We start from the raw sequence: 23,269 nt of genomic DNA, 5'->3' as shown, positions 1-23,269 counted from the left end.
TTCTCGTGCCAGTTACTCATCGCGTACCAGCTCCAAAACACCCACCCACCCATACACACACACACACACACACACACACACACACACACACACACACACACACACACACACACACACACACACACACACACACACACACACACACACACACACACACACACACACACACACACACACACACACACACACACACACTGGATGGGCATCCATCCCTGTAAAGATGCAGAAACAGAGAGACCACTAAAACTCTTCAGAAGCTTCATTTCCACCTGCGGTAGACACAGGTTCTGTTGGAAGCTGGTGTAAATGTTTTAGGGGTTATAGGACCATGAGAGGAAGATGACTCGGGACAGTCTGATCACCTCTGAGAATGACGGTAGGACCAGATTTCTCTTATTGTTTTTACATATTCATCTTTGGAGGTTGATTATTAGAGGCCAGTCATTCTATGTGCCTATGGAGATACAGGTCTGATTTCTTTGTCATAGATTGTTGCAAATGATCGGCAATTTATGTCAAGTTCATTAGGAATAAATATGACTGATTATTTAAATCAATCAAGGCCCTTTGGATTCTTTGCTTGCTATGATAGGTGATCATAACTGTTTTCCATCAACTGTTTTAGTTTCTTATTTTATTTTTATATTTTTTGGAAGAAATGAAAATGTAAAAACATTTAAAATGTTGAAATATTGAATTTAAAGTATTCAAACCTATGATTCAAACCCTTACTCACCAGTAACACATCTAAACAATTATATATATATATACAAAAAAGTGTTATGCTTATAGTGTGTTAGCTGCTGATTAAACTGATTCAAACTAAATCTTTATAGAAAAACATCCATATTTACTTAAAAGGGTGCCTTAATGTCATTCATATGACATACAAGTAAACACAGAACATCAATCGTCAATTAAAGGCCAAAAACCGAGCACCTCAAATACATTCATCCTCTACTTTCGTGCATCAGTCAGCTGCATATTTGGGAGTTGGCCTCTTGCCCTCGCCTGTCTCCCCATCCTTGTGGGCGTAGCCTGCCGTCTCCCTTCATTAGGCCATTGTTTGTCTGTTTTGTACACTCTATTGCACACAGCCGTAATGACCCCGCCGCTGGCCACTCGGGTTACAATAAGGATACACATCAAAGGGCCGACTACATAAATATCAGCTCAATTTGTCAGTGGTCCTCTTTGTTTTCCTCTTCATCCCCTTCACTGCAGGACAATAGTGCCAGGTATACAATAAGGTAGGCTGAGCTCGATCAGTGAAAGGGGCAGTGTTGTGTTGAAGATATACAAAAAACCTGACTGGATTTATAAAGCTGAGGTCATGAGAGGACGAAGGGGTTGTTGTTGTACTTTATCTGAAAAATACTTATCAACATGAGACAACAGAAAAGCACAAACATTGAATTAGAATTCATAAAAAGAGAAATAATGAAAAAAAGTCTATCATAAATAGTTTGCAGAATGACAATGCTACATTGACATTGAAAAAATGCCGATTTTTTTATAATTTTGCATTAGAACAAGCTGTTCAAACTTTTAAATTCAGCATGTTTAAATGATTCTCTGCAATGGGAAATCACATTATCAGTTACATACAATAAACTCTAATTGTATGATAGCTTAGTGAAGGAAGACCGATTTTAAAATCATGTCACTCACATGGTGTAAAGGTCCAAATCATTGTTCATGGGACTCATCAAATTCGGTTGTTTAAAAATAGTTTAATAAGGCACTTTCAGGAACCTTTTAAACCTTTTAAAAACTTTAAAAAAAACTATTTGTGACATTATCTTTCCCACAGTTGACATTGGACTGGAATTTGAAGGTGAGTAAGATCCTTTGTTACTCCACGAATCATTCAAATGTCCTATGGTTCAATATGATAAAGTGATCATGAAGAGTTTGTCTATATAAACTGAAATATTAGGGATCCACAAGAGTCTGTTCTCTTTGTATTTTCTCATTTTATCCTGTTCTATCTTGGTTGGGATTATGTAGGATCTGTTTGTCATGTCTTGTTGTTCTTTTACTTCTCTGAGTATAGCTTTACTGTCAACACCAATCTTTCTTTAATACCCACTTCTAGTTATCATTGCCGTTTGACCCTCTACCATGACCTGTGTCTCCTATTATCTCAGGATCATAACTCCTGGATAAAAACTTGTCAGTGACAGCTAAAAAGAGATAGTTGACTCAGTAGAGAATAATACAAAACTTCACAATGCTGCAAGACTGCTGCACAGAGAGAAAGAAAGTGATTGATCAATGATTTGATCAAGTTGTAAGTGTTATACATACGGTCAAATAGAACAAATCCCAGGATGGCAATGCTTATTGCAACTTGGAAACATTGCGTTTATGTTTTTGCTACAGGTCTGGAGGATGAAGTTGATACTTTTCAAGAGGAACATGAGAGAGAAAGACACAGAGGAAAAAGAAGGGATGGTGAAAGAGCAAAAAAGAAGAAGAGGGGAAATGGTGAGAGGAGAAAAAGAGCTTCGAATGCGGGGCAAGAGGAAGAAAAATTACAGGCCAGGCGTGAGAAAAAGGGTAGGAGAAAGAGATCAAGCAGTGATCAACAAGCTGAAGGGAGAGAGGGGGATGAGGCGGAGCAGCCAACAACGAAAAGCAGTAAGGCAGCAAAAACAAGGAAGAATGTAAAAAATGAAAAAACAAGAAAAGTGGAGAAGGAGGAAAAGGAGGACGAGGCAGACGATGAAGAGAGAAATGCAAAGAGAAAAAAGAAACATGGAAGTAACAACAAAGAAGAGAATGTAGAGGATGGCAATAAACATACAGTGAAGGAGAAAGCAGGGGAAGTGAAGAAGAAAAAGCACAAGAAAGTAGTGGAAACAAGGTAAAGTACTGTCATATTTTAAAAACTCACAATTCAAATCTGCAATTATCTCCTCAGGAAAACGGTACATTTCATGTACACAATAGAGATGCAAAGACATGTAACACACTACTGTTCTATACCTCAGTTCAGAGAAGGAGACAAGTGAGGAAGAGGACAGTGAAGAAGAGGACAGTGAGGAGAAAGAGGTGAGGCCAGAGACTCTGACTCCTGAGGAGCTGGAGACGCTGAAGGAGGCCGTGGACGAGAGGAAGAAACTGATCCAGGGCCTGAGGGGAAAACCCTGGGCAATGAAAAAGAAACTTGTGACCTTACGGTAAATTCACTCGACAGATTTCTATGAAGCTGCACCATAATCCCATGAGTTCTTAGGATCAGCTGTAATACAACATGTGGCCGTGATTCTCTTTGAAATCTTCTTCTTCCTTGAAGGGAGTCTCAGGAGTTTGTGGAAAAATATGAGGGAGCTTTGGGGAAAGGGAAAGGCAGAAAGCTTTATGCGTACAAGGTCATGATGACCAAGGTAATAAAATCAGTATCGATTTGCATGAATATCAAAATTATTACACTGACTGGATGATGCTTTTTAATGTGTTATATTTCCTTTGAAGAAATGGATGAAGTTTAAACGGGACTTTGAAAACTTCAAAACTGCTTGTATTCCATGGGAGATGAAAATCAAGGAAATTGAAAGTAAGTTTGGTTTATTGGTCAGAATGTTTTTCCACTTCATTACTCTAACTTTATTTTATATTATTCAAGACTTCAAAGTGACTTTCCAAGAAGAATCACATATCTTATACTGTATATTTCCCAGAGCCCCATCTTCCATGCTTTCTGAAAATAATTATGGTGTAACCTCATATTTATTCCCTCTGCCTCTCAGGTCATTTTGGCTCCTCAGTTGCCTCTTACTTTATCTTCCTGAGGTGGATGTATGGCATCAACATGATCTTGTTTTGTCTGACCTTTGGCCTGGTTATGGTGCCAGAGGTAATGTACATGGCTCTTTTTCATCACAACTTCCTGATATTGTGCCTGTAGTTTTGCTCTAATATTTTTTTCTAACAGGCATTAATGGGGCGGCCCTATGGCACCATCCCAAGAAAGACTGTCCCCCGTGCAGAGGCGCCCAGTGCCATGGACTTCGCTGTTTTATGGGACTTTGGAGTCAGTTAATGCAACACTCACCTCAATCTCTTGAATTAGCATTGTTCTGTTTAAGGCCCCATTTACACGGGAACGCAAAGGTAAACGAAACGCAAACGAACCGAATTCGATATCAAAAAAGTCTTCCGTTCACACGGATACGGCTCAATAAACGTGTCCCTTCACACGAGATCGCTCGACCCGCTGGAGACGCTGTAGTACATATGCCGGGCCTGTAAGTGGCGCTGTACTTCTGCCACAAAATACACCAAAAGCAGCGAAGAAGACCCCCGAGCATGGTTGCCATGGTTGCCTGGTTGCCCTTCTGTTTATTCTCCACGGTGGATTTAGCAACATGTAGTTCATGTAGTTCTCCATGTCCACTTGTTGCTGATGGTTGTGGTAGAGGAGCTGTAGATTTGGCACTAACATCTGTAGCATGGTCAGTAGCAGTAGCTACTGACAGTAGCTACTGACCATGCTACAGCAGTGAGCAGCAGAGGTGGGGAGAGGCGGGACTATGGCTTCATCGTTATCAGGAAAATGTTTGGCCCCGCAGAGTGTTCCATCCGCAGATCTATTCACCTTGGGACCCGTTATCGTTTTTGGGGTCCGTTTCCGCGGTTCCGTTACGGCCTCGTGTGAACGAACGGGCTATACGAAAGAGAAAAGTAGCGGATACAACCCGTTTCGTTCCCGTGTAAACAGCACCTAAGTCAGTTTTGTCAAATTGAGATGCATTATTTGTTGCACCTTCCTTAAGCTATAATTTGCGTCTGCAGGGTTACGCTCAGTATTCAGTCCTCTTCTACGGTTACTACAACAACCAGCGTGCCATTGGCTGGTTGAAGTTTCGTATGCCTCTGTCATACTTCCTGGTTGGTGTTGGAACAGTGGCCTATAGCTACATGGTGGTCATAAGAACGTAGGTTTGTTATGACGACATACAATTGATTTAACTTCTTGAGCACAATGTAATACTGAATATTAAATTATTATTTTATAGGATGGCCCGTAATGCAAACGAGTCAGGGGTCGGAGATGACAACAGCTTTAATTTCAGCTGGAAGATGTTCACCAGCTGGGACTACCTGATAGGAAACCCTGAGACTGCAGACAATAAGTTTGCTTCCATCACCACCATTTTCAAGGTCAGTGCAGCCGATCCAGTAAAACCATTTATTTCTAATTCTTCTTCTTCTATATCCTGCATATGCCACTTCTACCCATGTAGGAGGCTATCTTAGAGGAGCAGGAGAGCCGAAAGGACGACAACATCCATCTGACTCGATTTCTGCGTGTTCTGGCCAACTTCCTGGTCTTGTGCTGCTTGGCAGGAAGTGGATACCTGATCTACTTTGTGGTGCGCCGCTCGCAGAAGTTCGCCCTTGACGGACTGGAGAATCACACCTGGTGGGAAAGGAATGAGGTAGCCATGAGAGAAGCAATCTGAATAAATATAGTGAAATATGTTAATACCAGGCAAGTTCAGTATAAATATTTGTGTGGTCTATCGTTTTGAAGTCATTTAAAAGATTTGGCCTCAAGTCTTTAGTTTGACATTGTTATGCAAATAAAATCTACAGAAGCCCTGAGAGGCAGGTGCTTTTTTTGTAAGTGTGCTTTAAATTACGTTATCCTGTTTTATGTCCTAAAAACAGGTTGAGGGGGGTTTTGCAAGGATAATATTTCCAAGTTAATTCATTTAAAAAATATTTGAAACTAGTCAAAAAAACAGATAACAACCTTTACATATATTTCACTATCTGTGAAAACAGGTAGAGAAAAAAATGAATGGGACAGGACTGTCAGACGAAATAAATAAAATAGTAGCATAGAAAGAGTAACAAAACACCTTTTTCAACTGTTCTTAAGTTATAAAGACAGGCTTTTTTGATTTGCAAATGTAATCTCAAATCATTTTACCTGCCTCTCAGGGCTTCCATAAAATGTACACCTTTAACTTAGAACATTTTAATTATTATAATTGTTTTGTTTTTCTCAGGTGAACATGGTCATGTCATTGCTGGGGATGTTCTGCCCCATGCTGTTTGACGTCATCAGCGCCCTGGAGAACTACCACCCTCGGGTCGCCCTGCAGTGGCAGCTCGGTCGCATCTTTGCCCTCTTCTTAGGAAATCTGTACACCTTCATCATCGCACTCATGGATGAAATCAACCTCAAAGTGAGAAATAGAGCATGAACACATGGGAGATAGTTTATAATTGTATAACAAGCGTAACCTGTGATGTGAATATGTGCTGCAGAGGGAAGAGGAAAAGATAGTCAAGTTTAATATAACCACGTGGGAAGCCAGTCTCTACAATATCTCAGCATCAGAAAACAGCACAGCTCCACCCGTCACCATCCAGCCGGCGGATGTCCCCAGAGGGCCCTGCTGGGAGACCATGGTGGGCCAGGTCAGTGTGAATGTGTGTGTAGATTATCATGTAATGGTGTGACGTGATTTAAGAGCATACATTTAAGATACGCAATGTGACCAACATTAAATACAAATATAGGACATAGTGAAATAACCATATGAATTAATACAAACAAAATGTGTAATATAACAAATTAATGGCTAAATGTTTTAATAGAATACATTATTAAACTCAGCTCAGGATTGTGACATTTTATATTTACATTACTTTCACAAATCAAGCAGAAACACTAAAGGTATCAATGAGTAGATAGCCATTTTTAGACATTTTGTTTCAAGATTGAATTCAGCAATGAAAAAATAAAAAAGAGAATTGCTAAAATCACAATCTGATACTTTTAGAAATATTTACTGAAAAGTAAGACAAATAAAAACTTCCTACAAATTAAGATTTGTTGTTAAAATAGTTGTGCATGTTATGTAGGACATATAATTAATTTAAATATGTATACACAATAAACATGCATGTTAAATATATAGATGTATACTCAGTTATAAAGTGGTAAACAAAAAAAGATCAACCAATGAGGATGACACTATTATTTATTTTGAACTTCCCATAGCATTATACTTATACTGTGTACATATTTACATTTATTATGTTATATTATTGTTTCATCCTTTGCAGGAGTTTGTCCGGCTGATGATATCTGATACGATGACGACCTACATCACGCTGCTGATCGGCGACTTCCTGAGAGCTGTGCTTGTTCGTTTTCTCAACTACTGCTGGTGCTGGGACCTTGAAGCTGGATTTGTGAGTCATAACAGTCACCATGCCTCTGAATTCATGAAATATTTATATTTGATTGCATACAAAAACCTTTGCCTTTTTCCTAGAGGTGATATATAAGTGAATCTTTGAAATGATGAGTCACGGTACTGTTTTGGTTGTTGTTTGTGAAAGCCATCCTACTCTGAGTTTGATGTCAGTGGGAACGTACTGGGGCTGATCTTCAATCAGGGAATGATATGGTGAGAAAACGACATTAGTTTTATTTAAATCTTTAGATGGATAGCATGTTCAGTCTGTCCTTTGGGTTTTGCCTTATCTTTCCTCCAGGATGGGGGCTTTCTATGCCCCCTGCCTGCCCGCCCTGAACCTCCTCCGGCTCCACGTGTCCATGTACCTGCAGTGCTGGGCCGTGATGTGCTGTAATGTGCCGCAGGAAAGGGTCTTCAAGGCCTCAGGCTCCAACAACTTCTACATGGCCATGTTGCTGGTCATCCTCTTCCTATCCACTCTGCCTGCCATCTACACCATCGTCACCATCCCCCCTTCCTTTGACTGTGGACCCTTCAGGTAATGATGTTTGTTTTAAGGATTTACAATTGAATTACTTTACGTTCTGTCCTAGTCATTTTCTCTCTCCATAGTGGGAAGAAACATATGTTTGATGTGATCCAGGAGACTCTTGAGTCGGACTTCCCCGCCTGGATCAGTAAAGTCTTCAGCTCTGCCTCGAACCCTGGACTGGTGCTACCCTTCATATTGCTCATGGTGTGAGTCAGCAGAAGACTGCATTTAAATATATTGTTTTGCACAGCTTAATTAAGATATATTTAATGACCATTTTGTCATCATTTTCATTCTTAAATTGCAGTTTAAGGCTCTTTGATGTTTATAATCTGTTATTTTATCTTTCAGACTGGCTATTTATTACTTACAGTCCACATCTAAAAGCTACAAAGAAGCTAATGTTGACCTGAAGAAAAAACTACAGACGGTAAACCAAGACTAGAGTTTGTGTTTTCTTCTCATCTAGCACTGTATCCACCTTTAGAAATCCTGGAAAGAATAAAGTTTGCATTTGAAATTTCAGATGAATAACACTAAGATGGAGATGGTGGAAAGTTGAAGAAATGTTTATGAAAAAACAAGACATGGAGTATGTGACAATGTTATCCAACACTCTAAATAAAGAGGGAAAACTCAATTTTAGGCAAGTAATGTAACAAATTAACAGGAACTTGCACATTTGTTATTTGTTTACCTTCAATAAAATATTTAGCCGCTTCAAAACTTCTTTACAGTAAGTAGCACCAACAGGTCACATGAGGCCACCGATTCCACATCAGTTGTGTTAATATCATCACTCCAGCAGAGAGCAGCAGAGTAACAGCTCATATCTGTTACAGAGAGTATCATCAGCCGCTCAATAAGTGATTTCTCAAGTTCTCTGTGTGGATGTTGTTCTCTGAGTGAGATGAATATGCTTTATTTCTTTAGTCAGTCTTACAAATTGCTTTATGTCTCATTCAAGCAAAATGAGGAGAACAAGAAGAAGAACAAACTAGCAGCGTTAAAGGCCCAGATGGATTTAGAAGAGGCCCGAAAAGCGGCATCACCTTCTGCAGAGCATCAAAAGAACAACAACGCTTCACCAGACCAAGAAGGTGGGACTCTAATGTAAACAATAAGTACATTTGTGAACTTGAATGAAAATATGAACTTTTAATCTATGGAGGCCTGACACTGTCAAGAAGAACACAAGGCTTTTACAAGTCAGAAAAACAACTGAATAAATAATTAAAATAATTAAAATGTGAGTTCAAAGAAAAATAAAGCTTTATACTTTTACTTTAACATACGAACAAGCACACACGTTGTATTCTTTACCACAAATCAGCCAATATATGTTAATAACTTTCTTTCTTTACACACATTAAATCATTTATCTAGTTATTTCATATATTCCCATTACCAGCCAAATGTGTTGTACGCTTTACAGTTTTTTGCCCTCCCTTCTCCTTTAGCAGATGAGGAAGAAGACCGTGGCAGAGGTCAGAGGATGTATCATAGTAAAAATGGACGCAGCCCTCCTCCTCCTCGCCATGACGGCCATCTTCCTGCCACCAGAGCCCCTGTACCCAGGAACTATCACCACGGTAACCAGGGGTCTGCTGGGTACCTGCCGGGTTTCCCTCGGGAAAGTGAAGCCAGGATGCACAGGGTGCCGAGTCTGCAGAGACACTGAGGGAATGAAGAAAAAAACAGCATGTCACTCAAAACTATGCACTTTATTGAGAATTTTGAATAATTATATGTTAGTCTGTTAGTCCTTAATATAAGTGTTTTTAAAACTGCATTTATGATAAAATAACCTGAAAGCAGTGCAAATGACCAGTGTAATTGTTAATTTGTTCACTGTATAAACTCTAACAATACAATATTCTCATTTTCTTTACATTTAATTTTTTTAGTTCCAACATTTCCCAAATCTTTTCAAAGCATTGATCACTAAGTTTGTAAGCTAAATCTGTTTTAAATTGTACATTTATTTGTAATACTATGAGTAAGCTGACAATCCTTCTGTCCATCAAACAAAACAGGGTAACATTTCTGCTTTAGAATTACCCATGAAAGAAATCCAAAGCTTGTGTTGACCCAACTAAAGATTCATATGGGAACTGAATTATGATAAGCTTATGTATAAAAAGGATTTAATAATCTAATATATATCTTTTAAGTCAGTATCTATCACCAAAAGAGGTAACACAATGGGGATTGAGCCTGATAAAAGCCCTTAAACTTAAAGGTGGGGTAGGTAATTTTGGAGAAACCAGCTCGAGTGGGCTAGAATTTGAAAATACACAACCGGAAAAAATCTGCCACTTCCTTACAGAGCCCCTCCTCCAACACACACGAACGCGCACATGACCAATGAGGGCACGAGATAAGTTTGTGCACAGATGGAAGGCTGATAGGCAGGTAGGCCATCCAGTTATTTTAGCCGGGCCGGCTAAAATGATTGGTCGTGCTTTTTACAGTACTACGGCTTCCACAGATGACATTTTTTTATGGATTTTTTGTCAAAGCATTTAAGATATTCATTGCTATCGGGATGTTAAGAGCATTCCATGGAATATAACAAAAAGTGTATCTCGAGCCGGTTTCTCAAACTTACCTACCCTACCTTTAAGGCTGCCAAAGAGAGGAGAAAACAGAATTAATATTAACTTTATTTTACAATAAAAAAAGATAACTTCCCATTCCCTTGTCATTTTTCATTCAATTAAATCTCAAGGCAGTAAATTAGTGAGCACTAGACGGATTTGTATAGTTATAAGAATCGGAACACATATTATTTTCTTCTCTGCTACAACATAGATTTGTTCACATGCGATAACCTTACTTTAACTTGTTGCTATTAGTCTTTGTTGATAATTCACTTTCCTAACAAATAGTTATTTTGATAAACAATTATTTTAAAACCGAATTCACAGCATATATTTTTCTCTTGGCCCCTCACACTGAGACTCTGAGCGCAGCTGTCCCTGGACCTGTGACTGGAACAAAGCATTAAACAATTCATTAGACATGGAAGCCATTTAACCTTAGCTAGCCGGGCTTAAATGGATCTCTTGCTCATCTCTGGCTGGACACACTCAACTTAAACCTGTTTTTCAGCTGTACGATACAAGTGAGGCTAAAACTGTAAATCACACACAAGAGAGTCAGATTATGTATTTTTCGGATATTAAAGACACAAATGTAGTCGTTGCCAACATTCAGATTTGAGCTGTCAGTCTTGTAATTGTTGTTTCCTGACCTCCATCATGTAGCATGGATACTCGTATCATCTGATAACTGCGTTGCCATATCCAGTGTCCTGTCAATCAGCCCGTCATCAAGCAGTCCTGTCAGGCAGATGTAAAGTGATGGTGTCGTCTCATTAGTTTAACTTTATTACCATGAAATTCAATATATTGTTGGTTATTCAAGGACATGAAATGTAATATCTGAGTGTTGAAAGGCTTGTCAATGAGGAATAAGTGTTGTGTCTAAATCATTCAAGACAACAACTCAACATGCTCATAGCGCCACTGACTGAATTACAGTGCCAATCAAATCCACTTCCATTGATGCTCATGATCAATTCATGGTAAGTAAGCATTAAGAATTAATTCTGCAGTTATATGAGAACTTAAGGATGGAGTAGGCCTATGCTTTATTCACTTATCATTGGCCAAGATTTGTCAATTCAATTATTTAATAAAGACTCAAGGAAGACTGAATAAATCATCTTGAGATGATCTGCATCCGTTATATTTATTCTGGTAATAACAGCCCCCTAATGCTCAGGGTCCCCCTCCTTCTGCTGCTGTTGTGTTTTGGCTCCGTCCCAGTTCCCCTCCATGCTGGCACACTGTAGAAAACTGAGCCCTGATGGGTTGCACATTACCGGATATCTCAATGTCTGGTGTGCCATGATGGGTATATATTTGATTAACTAATGGTGAGGGTAGGAGCAAGTTATTGCGGAACTACAAGCACTGATTTGACTGCTGGTACGGTGTCCTATTTATCATTTGGAGAGCAAAGAGTTTAAACTTAGTGCAAAGCTTATTTAATGTATCTTTAATATATAGGCATCTTGACCTTCTGTAAGATTAATTACAGTATATTGAGAAAAGGGATGGGGAGGAATACTGAATGTTTGTAGTAAAGGGAGGAGACAGTCAAGGGGAGGAGCGACAAAAGCTACGACACTGAGGGATTAGTTTTTCTTTCAGGTACAAGCTCAAGCCAGCATTCAACCCCAGGAAGTCTGTTGCTCTCTGTGTCGGCAGCCGGGCGTCTCCGGTTTCCTCCTGTATTATTCAAAAGGTCAGATCTGACAATTGACCATAACTACACAGGTAGTAGTGGCTGCATCTCAGTGGTTGGAATACTGCGCTTGAACGTGAACTTAAGTCATTATCCAGCATTTTTTAATGTTTACATAATTATCTGTTTATGAAAGGATATGCCAATCAGTGATAAGTCACTCCTGAAACTATGGCAAACTGGATCTCTTATATGGCCAATAAGAGGCTTTAGCAGTCAAACAAAAATTGTATTTTACAAAGCCCTAGTCAGTCTTTTTGTACAAAGTGTTTCCTTGTTGAGTTACAGCGAAAATATATTTACTCCAACACAAAAAAAAGACTATGAGTTGTAAAACACCCTCTACTAACTGAGACTGCAAAGAGCTCACTTTAGCTGAACTTTGGACAAAACAATCAATTAGGTCTTTCGATTTACACATGGGCTTGTGACAATTGTTTTGAGATAAACTTTAAAAAATGTTAACCTATCCTTTAATCAATGGTTTGTAAAACTGACGGATTTTTTCATTAAATAAAGCTCTGTTATTGCAGTTACATGTTCACTGAGTAACTATTGTTTGTTTACTTGTAGCACACTCCCTCAGAGAAGTCTTACAATATTTAAGTATAGTGACTTGTTTCACTTTTCACTCAGGATTACTTAAGCATTCATTTAACTTTAATGGGAGCTGATCATCATGTCAACAATTGCTGTGGTGTCTCATTTCTGGGTCACAGATGATGCCGATGATGACCTTCTTTTTTCTGTGTCAAAGTCTTGTATGATCCCACAAATGATATTACAACTTTACAAATTGTTAGCCATTATCCAATTTAAATAAACTTGAGAAGGTGGATTGTGTCCAAGCTCTTGTTCAAGTCAAATATCAATTTGCATTTTGATTGACAAGTCCATTGTGTGATCCTGTTTTCTCTCGGGCTCCTTGTTATAATCGAATGACCTGTGTTGTCTGTGGCGGTCGTCAAGGAGGCTCAGCAGAGGAACACCTGTTTCTGCATGTGTGTGTGTGTGTGTGTGTGTGTGTGTGTGTGTGTGTGTGTGTGTGTGTGTGTGTGTGTGTGTGTGTGTGTGTGTGTGTGTGTGTGTGTGTGTGTGTGTGTGTGTGTGTGTGTGTGTGTGTGTGTGTGTGTATCCTGGCTTTTTGTCGCAGTACCATCACAAGTGTTATAGCTCCTTTAAACTGGGTGACTCATGGAAGGAGAGGAAGCAAAAGTGAGCAGACGAGGACTAACTAAAGGAAATAACTAAAAGAGACACAGCAAAATGCCTCCAAAGAGGAAAAACCATTCTGCCATTCGGGTTGAAGAAGGTAAGAAGATTTGTTGCATGCTATTTTGATAAAAGTAACAGTTTTTTTTAATGTTTCTAACAATCACTCTTCAGCTCTAACTATTTACTTTTTGATAATCACTGAGTAAACTTAATTATTTTGGGGTTATGAAAGTGTTGGACAGTAACTACATTTAATTAAGTACAATTTGGAGGTACCTAGCTTGACAATTTCTATTGTGTGCTACTTTAAACTTCTGCTCTACAACAATTAAAAGGCATGTTTTTGTTTGGGTTGAGATGTATCCTCTTCATTTGTGCTTTTTGCTCTACATGTTCCCAGTTGGGATGGAGGTTGATGCTGTATCAGACAGTGGAAGTGAAGGTGAGTTTGTTTGCTTTTCATCAGAGAAGCAATTCAATGGAGCAGGATTTGACCATGTCATGATCTTTTTCAAGAATATTATGAACAAATAAGTATAAATACCACTGTGTTTTTCCCTATTTTGCTTCTCTTGTCCAAGATTAGTTGCAACTTTAAAACATTCCTCTTTGATAGAGACTTAATAAAACAATTTCAGATGATCTTTTTGCACCGCGTCCTTTGAATACTTTGTACTATTGATGAGCTATAATTAAATTATAGTATTATTATTACCTGATGTCACGTTGGATGAATTTTCAGCTGTTTACTTATAATGTGCATGTTTTTTTCTCAGACGAGGCCAGGAGGAGAGCTCAAAACAGAAGAGCCAAACCACAACGTAAAGCCAAAAAGGTCAGCGAGGATGACGAGGATGACGAAGATGAGGATGAGGCACCAAGGAAGAAAGGACGAAGGAAGAAGACCAAGCCACAGGACAGCGATGAAGGCGACGAGGAAGACAAGCGGAGTGTGAAAAGAAAAACTTCCAGGAAGAAAGCTAAGGAGGAGAGCGACGAGGAGAGCAAAGAAGACAAAAAGAAAAGAAGAAAGCAAGGGACAGCCGGGTCCAAAAAGGATCAGGAGGAGCAGAACAAAGAGAAGGGGAATGTTAAAGGGAAACAAGGGAAGGATAAAGGTGGGGAGAAGGACAAGAAAAAGAAGAATGGGAAGATAAGCAGGTGCAGTATTCTCTGACCTCCCTGCACTCTTCACACACCCGGATGGGCTTTTTTTCATTCAGAGGCATTCCCTTAATTCTCTATTCTCTATTAAGCCCCTGGGCATAATAGAGCCCCTTTAAGAGGTTATCTAGTTAGTTTTCAATGTAGCATATTAGCAGTCATGTACTGTTTATGTACTGAGAACAGTTTAATATTGGCTTGTATGTATATCTATAGCCAGAAATGCATAATTAAGTTAAAGACTTAATTCCGTCAGCATGTCAGCATGTTACAGATTTTTGGCTGCTACGGTGGATGGTGTAATCTAATTTCTTCATCCATAATTTACTGCTGCCTTAATATAAAGGCAACAGGACAAAACATCCTGAGACATCAGATCTTCCTACTGTTTTATTGGCTGGGAGTTGGCTGCATTTTTAAATGCAGCTTACATCCAGCTCTGACTATCCAGTCTCAATAAGGAACACGTTTTACATTTTTGTAGCAACATTTTGAATCCATACGGTGACTCTGCTAAAAAACGATTTGATATCATAACTTAATTTTTGTAGAAATAAAACAAACAAACAAGTGCAGCATAAAAGGTAACAAATAACTGATAGAATAACTGTCAACATTTCAAATGTTTGTCATGAAGAAAAACATTTGAAATGTGCCGTGTCCATGACCATTACTGTAGACCAAATCTAACCTCCAGTATTCACACATTTTTACACAAGTATGACGATGACAATCGGTGCCACTCCAAGCTTTGCGCTGAAAAGTTGACAACATTTTAACTTTGAAAACACAGCAAAAGAGAGGAGCTCACACCAGACGTGCCACTACATAGGGAAACAATGGATTTCCTCGTGAAGCCTTATTGTGACCCAAACCATTGCACACACAACCTCATGATGGTGCCAGATGAAAAGACAATTTACTTGAGAATTAAATGTATTACAACTGTATGAGTCTTGGATACCCACGGTATTGAAAGACTAAGGTATAAACTTGCCTGATCTCGCATTGAAAAATGTTCTCTTACAAACGTGATGTCAAGACAATGGGTGCAAAACTGAATACTGACTTCAAACTGTAGTCTGAAATATTGTAGCCCAAAAAGTGATTTACAATGCAAGAAACACAACACCATCACAGGTTAAGATGTCAAAGCCATGGCATGTGACAGCTCTTTTCCTTTATCAGCTCTTCCTCCTCCTCCTCCTCTGGTTCTGATGAAGAGTCGCTGTCGGAGGGAGAGATGGAAGCCCTGAAGGAACAGGTGGAGGAGAAGAAGAAACTGATCGCTACATTAAGAAACAAACCCTGGCGCATGAAGAGGAGACTTGTACTGCTCAAGTAAAAACCAAAACACAAAACTCACATTCTCTGCCTGTCCACTTGTGGTTGCTGTTGCATTTAGTTTTTTCATATAGTTTTTGTTCTTGCTTTCATTTTTTCTTACACCCACTTCCCTAAATGCCATCACATGTGATGTTGATCATTGGTTATTAAAACGTGTTAATCTCTAACCAAGCTGTTTTGTACTTCTCTTTATCAGTGCTGTGATCTATGAAAACTCAAAACGAACTACTAAAAGTCAGAGCATGTTTCCTATGATCCCATTTGGTTATATTGCAAATCAAAGTTATTATTCCTTAAGTAAACGGGACAATAACTTGCTTATCACTCAAATAAGAATTTTCTTAGACGAGAATGCTATGGTTTGCCAGATGAATCTTATTTTTTCTGATACATTAAATTCTACTCTAGATAAAAGCTCTTAATGCTAAAACACATCCTTTGGAAAGCCCTAAAATTTATTAGATCCAGGAAGATATTTGTCTATCCACAAACACAATTTTATGCCATCATGGACATTCTCTCACATGAGACATAAGGACAGTCTGTAAATCTCAGGTAAACACGCAGCAGCAGCAAACACTACGCTGGGTGTAATTCAGCCTGTTACACATCTTCCTCTAAGTGTGAGAAGAGGTTACAATGCTGGGCCAGGGCCAATGTAGGTTAGTGTACACACGTACGTTGCTCTATGTAAAGATCAGTGTAAGCAAGACAACCCGATAGGTGGACTGCCTTAAATTGTTAATGAGCTTGACACTGTTTAATGCATGTTGTTGTGGCTAACTCACCTGCTGCTTGCCAACTCTTCCTCCTGATGCTCTCACCATATGAATTGCATCATCAATCATCATTTTCCTGTGTTCCCTTTAGCCAATGACTAATTCAGTCCTTGGTTGAATAGATCATGCTTTTCAGTTGGATGTTGCTCACTTTTTTTCATTGTTGTTTATATTACCTGACAGGGAAGCTCAGGAGTTTGTTGAAAAATTTGAAGGAGCTCTCGGGAAAGGAAAAGGCAGGAAGCTGTATGCGTACAAAGTCATGATGGCCAAGGTAATCTGCTCATTGTGCAACACTCAAAGAACAACAACAACTTTATAACGAGGATGATATTATGGAATTAACTATTTGAAACCTTTTTATTTTATTTCAGAAACTAATCAAATTTAAACGTGACTTTGAGAACTTCAAAACAGCCTGTATACCCTGGGAGCGAAAGATAAAGGAAGTAGAAAGTAAGTACTACTTTGACATAGTTGTAAAAAAGGATCTTACTGTTTCTAATATAACTACATTGCAAAGTCAAGTTCTCTGTCTCCCGTATCATAGGTCACTTCGGGTCATCAGTGGCCTCCTACTTTATTTTCCTGAGGTGGATGTATGGTCTGAATATGGTCCTGTTTGGGCTCATGTTTGGCCTGGTGGTGCTGCCTGAGGTAAAGCCTTTTTTCTAGTAAACGTTATCAGGTGGTTCTTGATGCAGCAGACATTGTTCACGTTTTCAGCTTTCCTTTCTCACCTTTCCTTTCCTCTGTTTAGATTATTATGGGTCTTCCCTATGGCTCAATTCCCAGGAAAACTGTGCCCCGAGAAGAGCAGGAAACAGCCATGGACTTCTCTGTGCTCAATGACTTTGGAGTAAGGATCTTAGCTTGGTTGAATGTATTCACAGCATGGCTGGAGACCCAAGGCTGTCTTGATTTGTTCTTAACAAGATGTTATTGTTTTTTTTACTTAATCTTTGTTTAGCCTTGTTCAAAATGTGGGAAAGCCGTTTTCGGGAGTTTTTTTAATGGTTTTTATGTCATCTTAATTTGGTCTCATTGAGAATAAGAGTGTGATGACATCCACCTCACCGTTTGATAAAGAGAACAATGAGAATGAAGTTTGTGATAAAGCAAAGTAATTGGGTTAATGGAACAGTGTGACAATACAGGATTTGTATATATTCAAGGAAAGACATCAAGTGCACAATAGTTTTACAGATGGAAAAAAACAGACATATCTATTAAGTACTAGAAGTTTGATTTCAAATATTTGTGTTAAATGTTGAATTTGAAACTTGAATGACAGTCTGCTGTTAGTTAAAGTTTTGATGGAAGGAAAGTCAGAATCAATGGTATAGGTGCAGAATAACCCAAACCCTAACCCATTGGTGATTTCTGCATTTTTATGTAATGATAATTAGAAAGCAAAGCATCAAAGGCAGACTGAAGATTTTACAAGGCCTTAATTAGAATGGAACCTGGGAAATATAAAGCGGTATCATCAATGCAAAGAATATAACATTGAAGTGTTGATTAGAAATAATTATGTTATTTATGTATAATGTAAAACGCAATGGACCAAGGATTGACCCCTGTAATGTGTCTGTTTGTATGACTCTTTGAACACTTCAACAGGGATACATCAAGTATTCCTTTTTGTTCTACGGGTACTTCAACAACAATCGAAGGATCGGGCTGCTGCAGTTCAGGCTCCCACTGTCATACCTGCTGGTGGGCGTTGGCATCTTTGGATACAGCCTGATGGTTGTCATAAGAACGTAAGGCAGGACACAAAACAATCAGATGTACCTCAAAGGAAAGAGATGTTTGTTTATTTTCAATATGGGGATTTTAATTTCGCAGGATGGCTCGTAACGCCAATGAAGGAGGGGACGGTGCGGAGGAGGGAGAGTTCACTTTCAGCTGGAAGATGTTCACCAGCTGGGATTACTTGATAGGAAACCCAGAGACTGCAGACAATAAGTACGCCTCCATTACAACCAGCTTCAAGGTTAGCAGGTGTGTGTGTGTGTGTGTGTTTGTGTTGGGAGATGCGCATTGCAACATGAGCAAGAAAAACACAAAAATCAAACAATCATACATAAAAAAAATCCGTCATGGAAGAACTTGAGATAATTTCCTCACCAACAAAAGTCTTAGCCATTTAGCAATATATGTTGTATTTGAAAGATTTTATAGTGACAGGAATATTCAACTATATGCCAAAACACTTTTGAGTTTTTATTAATTGAAACTTTGTTGATTTATTTTTGCCCCGTTGTAGGAATCCATTTTGGATGAGCAGGAGAACCAGAAAGATGAGAACATCCATCTCAGACGGTTCCTCAGGGTCCTGGCAAACTTTCTGATCATGTGCAGTCTGGGAGGAAGCGGATACCTCATCTACTTTGTGGTGAAGCGTTCTCAGGACTTTGCCAAAATGGAGAAGGAAAATCTTTCGTGGTTGGAAAAGAACGAGGCAGGTTGACCTTAGATATGTGGTTCACCTTTAACCTTCATGATGATTTTACGGATTATCCTTTTATAAATGACAAAAAGAGCTGAAATTGTTGAGGCTTGGAATATGAGATAAGTAACCCCCCCTCTCTCGTGTAATATATCAGGTGGAGTTTGTGATGTCTCTGCTGGGGCTGGTGTGTCCTCCTCTGTTTGAAACCATCGCAGAATTGGAAGATTATCACCCTCGTATTGCCCTCAAGTGGCAGCTGGGACGAATCTTTGCCCTCTTCCTGGGAAACCTTTACACCTTCCTCTTCGCCCTGTTTGATGAGGTTAATGAAAAGGTGTGACAGATTTGCCTTATCACAATTTGATATGTTGTTTTCTTGTTTGTAAGTGTACAAATGCAATTTGCCGTTTTAGGGACAGTTTTTGTTGGACCACATTTTTTTAAGCTTCAAGGAATTATGAGAGTGGTATTGATCTTGTCATCCAACTCTCCAAAAAGTTTAAAGTTATTCCTGAAATATGCAACAATTTCTCTGAATCCAGCAAACGGTGTATATCTCTGTGTGTGAATTGTGTGAATTGGTGCCTTTAGTATGCTTTAATGCGTTTTCTCTTCTTCAGTTGGAGACAGAGAAGTCCATCAAGAATGCCACTGATTGGGCTTTTGAGCAATACTACACCAACTACAGCTCCCATTACAACACCACAGATGTGCCTCCTCCAAATGTGCACCCAGCGGACGTCCTCAGAGGACCCTGCTGGGAGGATGCAGTGGGAATAGTCAGTAGTTGGTTTATATTTTATACTTTGGTCGAATGGTTAATGAGAAATTAGAGAGTGCTAATACAGATGCATATAGGAGTAGATGCTGTAGAGTCTAGACAGTGAGATTTCTTTCCAGTTTTCAGCATCATTCCTCTTTTCAGACCATCCATTCAATCACACAGCAGAGAACAGTTGTCTAATTTTTCTATTGCTGCTTTTCACATTGCTTTCTGATCCTGTGTAGGGATTTGTGAAGCTGATCGTGTCGGACATGCAGGTGACATATTTAACTATCTTGATTGGTGACTTTGCGCGAGCTGTCATTGTCCGCTTTCTTAACTACTGCTGGTGCTGGGACCTGGAGGCTGGATTTGTGAGTACCTGTGCACTCCTGTGTGTCAGTGTGTACATATGTGAATTTTATTTCAAATATTTAAATGATTGATACATTTACTTTCTTTTTTTTACCAACAAACATAACACAGTTTCTTTGTCTTGTGCTTCAAACACATCGTTTTTAAACATATCTGCATTAAAGTGGCTGAATGTTCATTATATGATGGTGAATAAAAACGGTTTTAAGTATTTGTTAATGTATCGCTTCCATGCCATTCAGCTATTATTAAACACTGTTTGAGTACAACACAGTTCGTATTGGATCCTTTTCAACTTGATACCATACAATGACATCTGGCAAGACAGCTGATCCCTAACATTCAGTGACACAGGACACTGCAAAGAGAACTTAATTACAGAGAGAGAAACATTGTCACAGAGAGAGGAGAAACATAACAAGTGTGGCTCTTATTAAGTCATGTGAGCTTTCTAATCATGTGGTTGTGTTGATTCCAGCCTTCATATGGAGAGTTTGACATCAGTGGAAATGTGCTGGGGCTGATCTTCAATCAAGGAATGATATGGTGAATTACCCCACGTCTGCATGCTTGATTTAATATTCTGTCTCTTTCTGTATCATCTAATAGAGCTAATGATTGTGTTTATATGTTGTCTAAATAATGTTGCTGCTGTTTTCCTAAGGATGGGAGCATTTTACGCTCCAGGCCTGGTGGGTCTGAACGTGTTGCGTCTCCTGTCCTCGATGTACTACCAGTGCTGGGCAGTGATGTGCTGTAACGTTCCTCATGAGCGAGTTTTCAAGGCCTCGCGGTCTAACAACTTCTACATGGGCCTGCTGCTGCTTGTGCTTTTCCTCAGTCTGCTGCCTGTTGTCTACACCATCATGACCGTGTCTCCGTCATTTGACTGCGGGCCTTTCAGGTCAGTAAGCGATGCAGACAGTGGAATTAAAAAACAACATGATATTGAAATGGATATTAAAAAAGCTGGACTGTTGTGATACGTCATGATGCATGCAGTGAATTAACTAAATGCATCTATCCAACACCATTTAAAACCTATGGAGTCTATTTAACCAAATGCAATGCTTTTTAAATGTTTTATGTATTGGCAGTATGTCTATTGGTCAATTTCAACAACTATCATAAAATGTCATGGTTCCCAAAGTCTTAGTGTGACAGGGTCATATTGTTCACTTTTTGCTGTACTGTGAAAAGGCTTATGCCATCCCCACCGTCCCCATCGTCATCAGCTATATTTTTTGTTAAATTCAAATAAGCAACTATTAGCATGCAAACTAACACGCTAAACATAGATGGTGTGAATGTTGTGTATGATGTCATTCGCATTTAGCTGAAAATAAATTGCCGAAACCTCCAGTAACACTCCAGTAACAGCATGTATCTCAAATGTATTACCTATTTTGGTTATGATGATTTAAAGTGGAACATGATGAACCTTTTATGCATTAGCCTACTATTGGCTTGTGAAAAACTATAAATGTTCACTTTGTTGCAGCCCTAGAAGTACACTGGTGCAAAAACACAGTTTAGTTTGATTTGCTTTATTTGTAAGGATCAATTCACAACACTCTACCAGAATAAGTTTAGAAAGAAAACTTTGTAACATTTGCGACTTGGTTGACATTACCTTTGCTATACCTCAAACAGTGTTCTGTATTTGATCCATGTTTTCCCCTAGTGGCCAGGGGAAAATGTACGACGTGATCATGGAGACTATAGAACAGGATCTGCCACCTTTCTTGGCTAACATTTTTACATATGCCACCAACCCTGGACTCATCCTGCCTGCTGTCCTCCTCATGGTGTAAGTATCTCTCATATATCGACTGAAAAATATTTTGTTGTATTGTTGCTAAAAAAAAGGCAAATTGAGGTGTAATGCTATTTCATGTTCTGGATAAGAAAGGGAGATATATAAAGGCATTGAAAATATTACATTTTATGTTCTGTATTTCAGCTTTTAAAATGTCCCTTAACTACAGAAGTAAATCTGTTATTTGTGTATTTTCATTGCATATTCATAATTCTACAAATCAGATTTGTTTGAATGTTTCCATGTGATTATGACATCCTTCTTAGACAATATTGGCAGTGTGTTGTAGCATGCACTCCTGTGTCCTATTGTTTTTTTTCATACTACCACAGGGGGGCACTAAAGTCCAAAATGTTAAAATCTCTATATTTTGTGTGTTTACCGTTATCTGTTTTCTTTTGGCTTCAAACATTAACATTTGGAGGGTGTGACCTTAGTTTATTTCCTTGTGTTTAAAGCCTGACTCTGGTCTAAGCTGTTGTGACATTTAACACTATAACTTTAACCTAAGGAACCTTTACCACTGCACAACAGGTTGGCGATCTACTACCTGAATGCAGTGTCAAAGGGATACCAAAATGCAAACCTTGACCTTAAAAAGAAGATGAAAATGGTCAGTATGAGCGTTCTCACCATATTGTTTCCATCTTTTTTATTATATTTACTGTGTTCAAGATTCAATAAAAAAAATGTCTGTCTCAATAATCGGTGGAAACTTTAGGCCCGAGACGAGGAGAAGAACCGCAGGAACAACAAGGACAGCACTAATGAAGTGATGAAAGACCTGGAGGACCTGCTGCCTAACAAGTCTCTAATACCGCCTCCCGTTGAGGAAGAGCCCCCTCCTGGTACACACAATTATCTTTCTTTATGCACATGCCATGAGCCAATTTGCACACGACTTTTCTCACAGCTCTTTTTACTCTCTCAGATGTCATAGTTGATAAAGGCGCCAAGTCTCCCAAAATAAAGCCGGGTGCAGCAGCAAGAGGAGTTAACCTGCAGAAGGACGTGTCCCTGGCTGCCCCTAACCCCAGGGCTCCAGTCACCCGCGCCCCGGGGCCAAGAAGAGGGCCTCCTGGAAATGCTAGGAGTCCCCAACCTGGACCTGGGAGAGGAAGAGGAAGAGGTCGGGGGGGACATCCCAGTCGATAAGAGACATGTTCAAGGACTAAAATCCAGACGTTACCTACAATTCCCCACAGATAACATGTCTGCTAACATGAGCACTGCAGTCAGTCATACTGTACATGGAGGTTGTTTCTGCAAAAATCTGA

The 23,269-nt window shown here is 39.2% G+C and overlaps 2 protein-coding genes across 2 annotated transcripts; both read left to right on the top strand.

The window, feature by feature from the left end:
* The first annotated feature begins 339 nt into the window (after positions 1–339).
* Positions 340–9,439, top strand: tmc1 (transmembrane channel-like 1). The gene is made up of 20 exons (XM_034117819.1): positions 340–376; positions 1,814–1,837; positions 2,386–2,869; positions 2,997–3,185; positions 3,302–3,392; positions 3,481–3,562; positions 3,756–3,862; positions 3,941–4,039; positions 4,801–4,943; positions 5,025–5,169; positions 5,253–5,447; positions 6,024–6,203; positions 6,286–6,438; positions 7,090–7,218; positions 7,369–7,436; positions 7,525–7,764; positions 7,839–7,964; positions 8,110–8,188; positions 8,726–8,858; positions 9,222–9,439. Exons 1-20 carry the CDS (start codon positions 340–342, stop codon positions 9,437–9,439), a joined length of 2,922 nt encoding a protein of 973 aa, XP_033973710.1.
* A 3,826-nt stretch (positions 9,440–13,265) lies between these two features.
* Positions 13,266–23,261, top strand: tmc2b (transmembrane channel-like 2b). The gene is made up of 20 exons (XM_034118774.1): positions 13,266–13,384; positions 13,688–13,729; positions 14,064–14,448; positions 15,640–15,792; positions 16,761–16,851; positions 16,952–17,033; positions 17,128–17,234; positions 17,338–17,436; positions 18,201–18,343; positions 18,429–18,576; positions 18,850–19,044; positions 19,190–19,369; positions 19,656–19,814; positions 20,044–20,172; positions 20,652–20,719; positions 20,838–21,077; positions 21,858–21,983; positions 22,527–22,605; positions 22,714–22,840; positions 22,933–23,261. The coding sequence occupies exons 1-20, from the start codon at positions 13,339–13,341 to the stop codon at positions 23,145–23,147; spliced, it is 2,814 nt and encodes a 937-aa protein (XP_033974665.1). The 5' UTR covers positions 13,266–13,338; the 3' UTR covers positions 23,148–23,261.
* Positions 23,262–23,269: the final 8 nt, after the last annotated feature.

This window comes from Trematomus bernacchii, unplaced genomic scaffold (genome assembly GCF_902827165.1).
Source record: "Trematomus bernacchii unplaced genomic scaffold, fTreBer1.1, whole genome shotgun sequence".
In the NCBI taxonomy this organism is placed as follows: Eukaryota; Metazoa; Chordata; class Actinopteri; order Perciformes; family Nototheniidae; genus Trematomus; species Trematomus bernacchii.
This window is presented reverse-complemented; position numbering and strand designations above follow the sequence as displayed.

Coding starts and splice junctions, on each gene's coding strand:
- tmc1 (XM_034117819.1), top strand. CDS start 340: ATGACTCGGGACAGTCTGATCACCTCTGAGAATGACG. Junction 377..1,813: donor GATCACCTCTGAGAATGACG/GTAGGACCAGAT, acceptor TCTTTCCCACAG/TTGACATTGGACTGGAATTT. Junction 5,448..6,023: donor CCTGGTGGGAAAGGAATGAG/GTAGCCATGAGA, acceptor TGTTTTTCTCAG/GTGAACATGGTCATGTCATT.
- tmc2b (XM_034118774.1), top strand. CDS start 13,339: ATGCCTCCAAAGAGGAAAAACCATTCTGCCATTCGGGTTGAAGAAG. Junction 14,449..15,639: donor AAGAATGGGAAGATAAGCAG/GTGCAGTATTCT, acceptor TTCCTTTATCAG/CTCTTCCTCCTCCTCCTCCT. Junction 22,841..22,932: donor TGAGGAAGAGCCCCCTCCTG/GTACACACAATT, acceptor CAGATGTCATAG/TTGATAAAGGCGCCAAGTCT.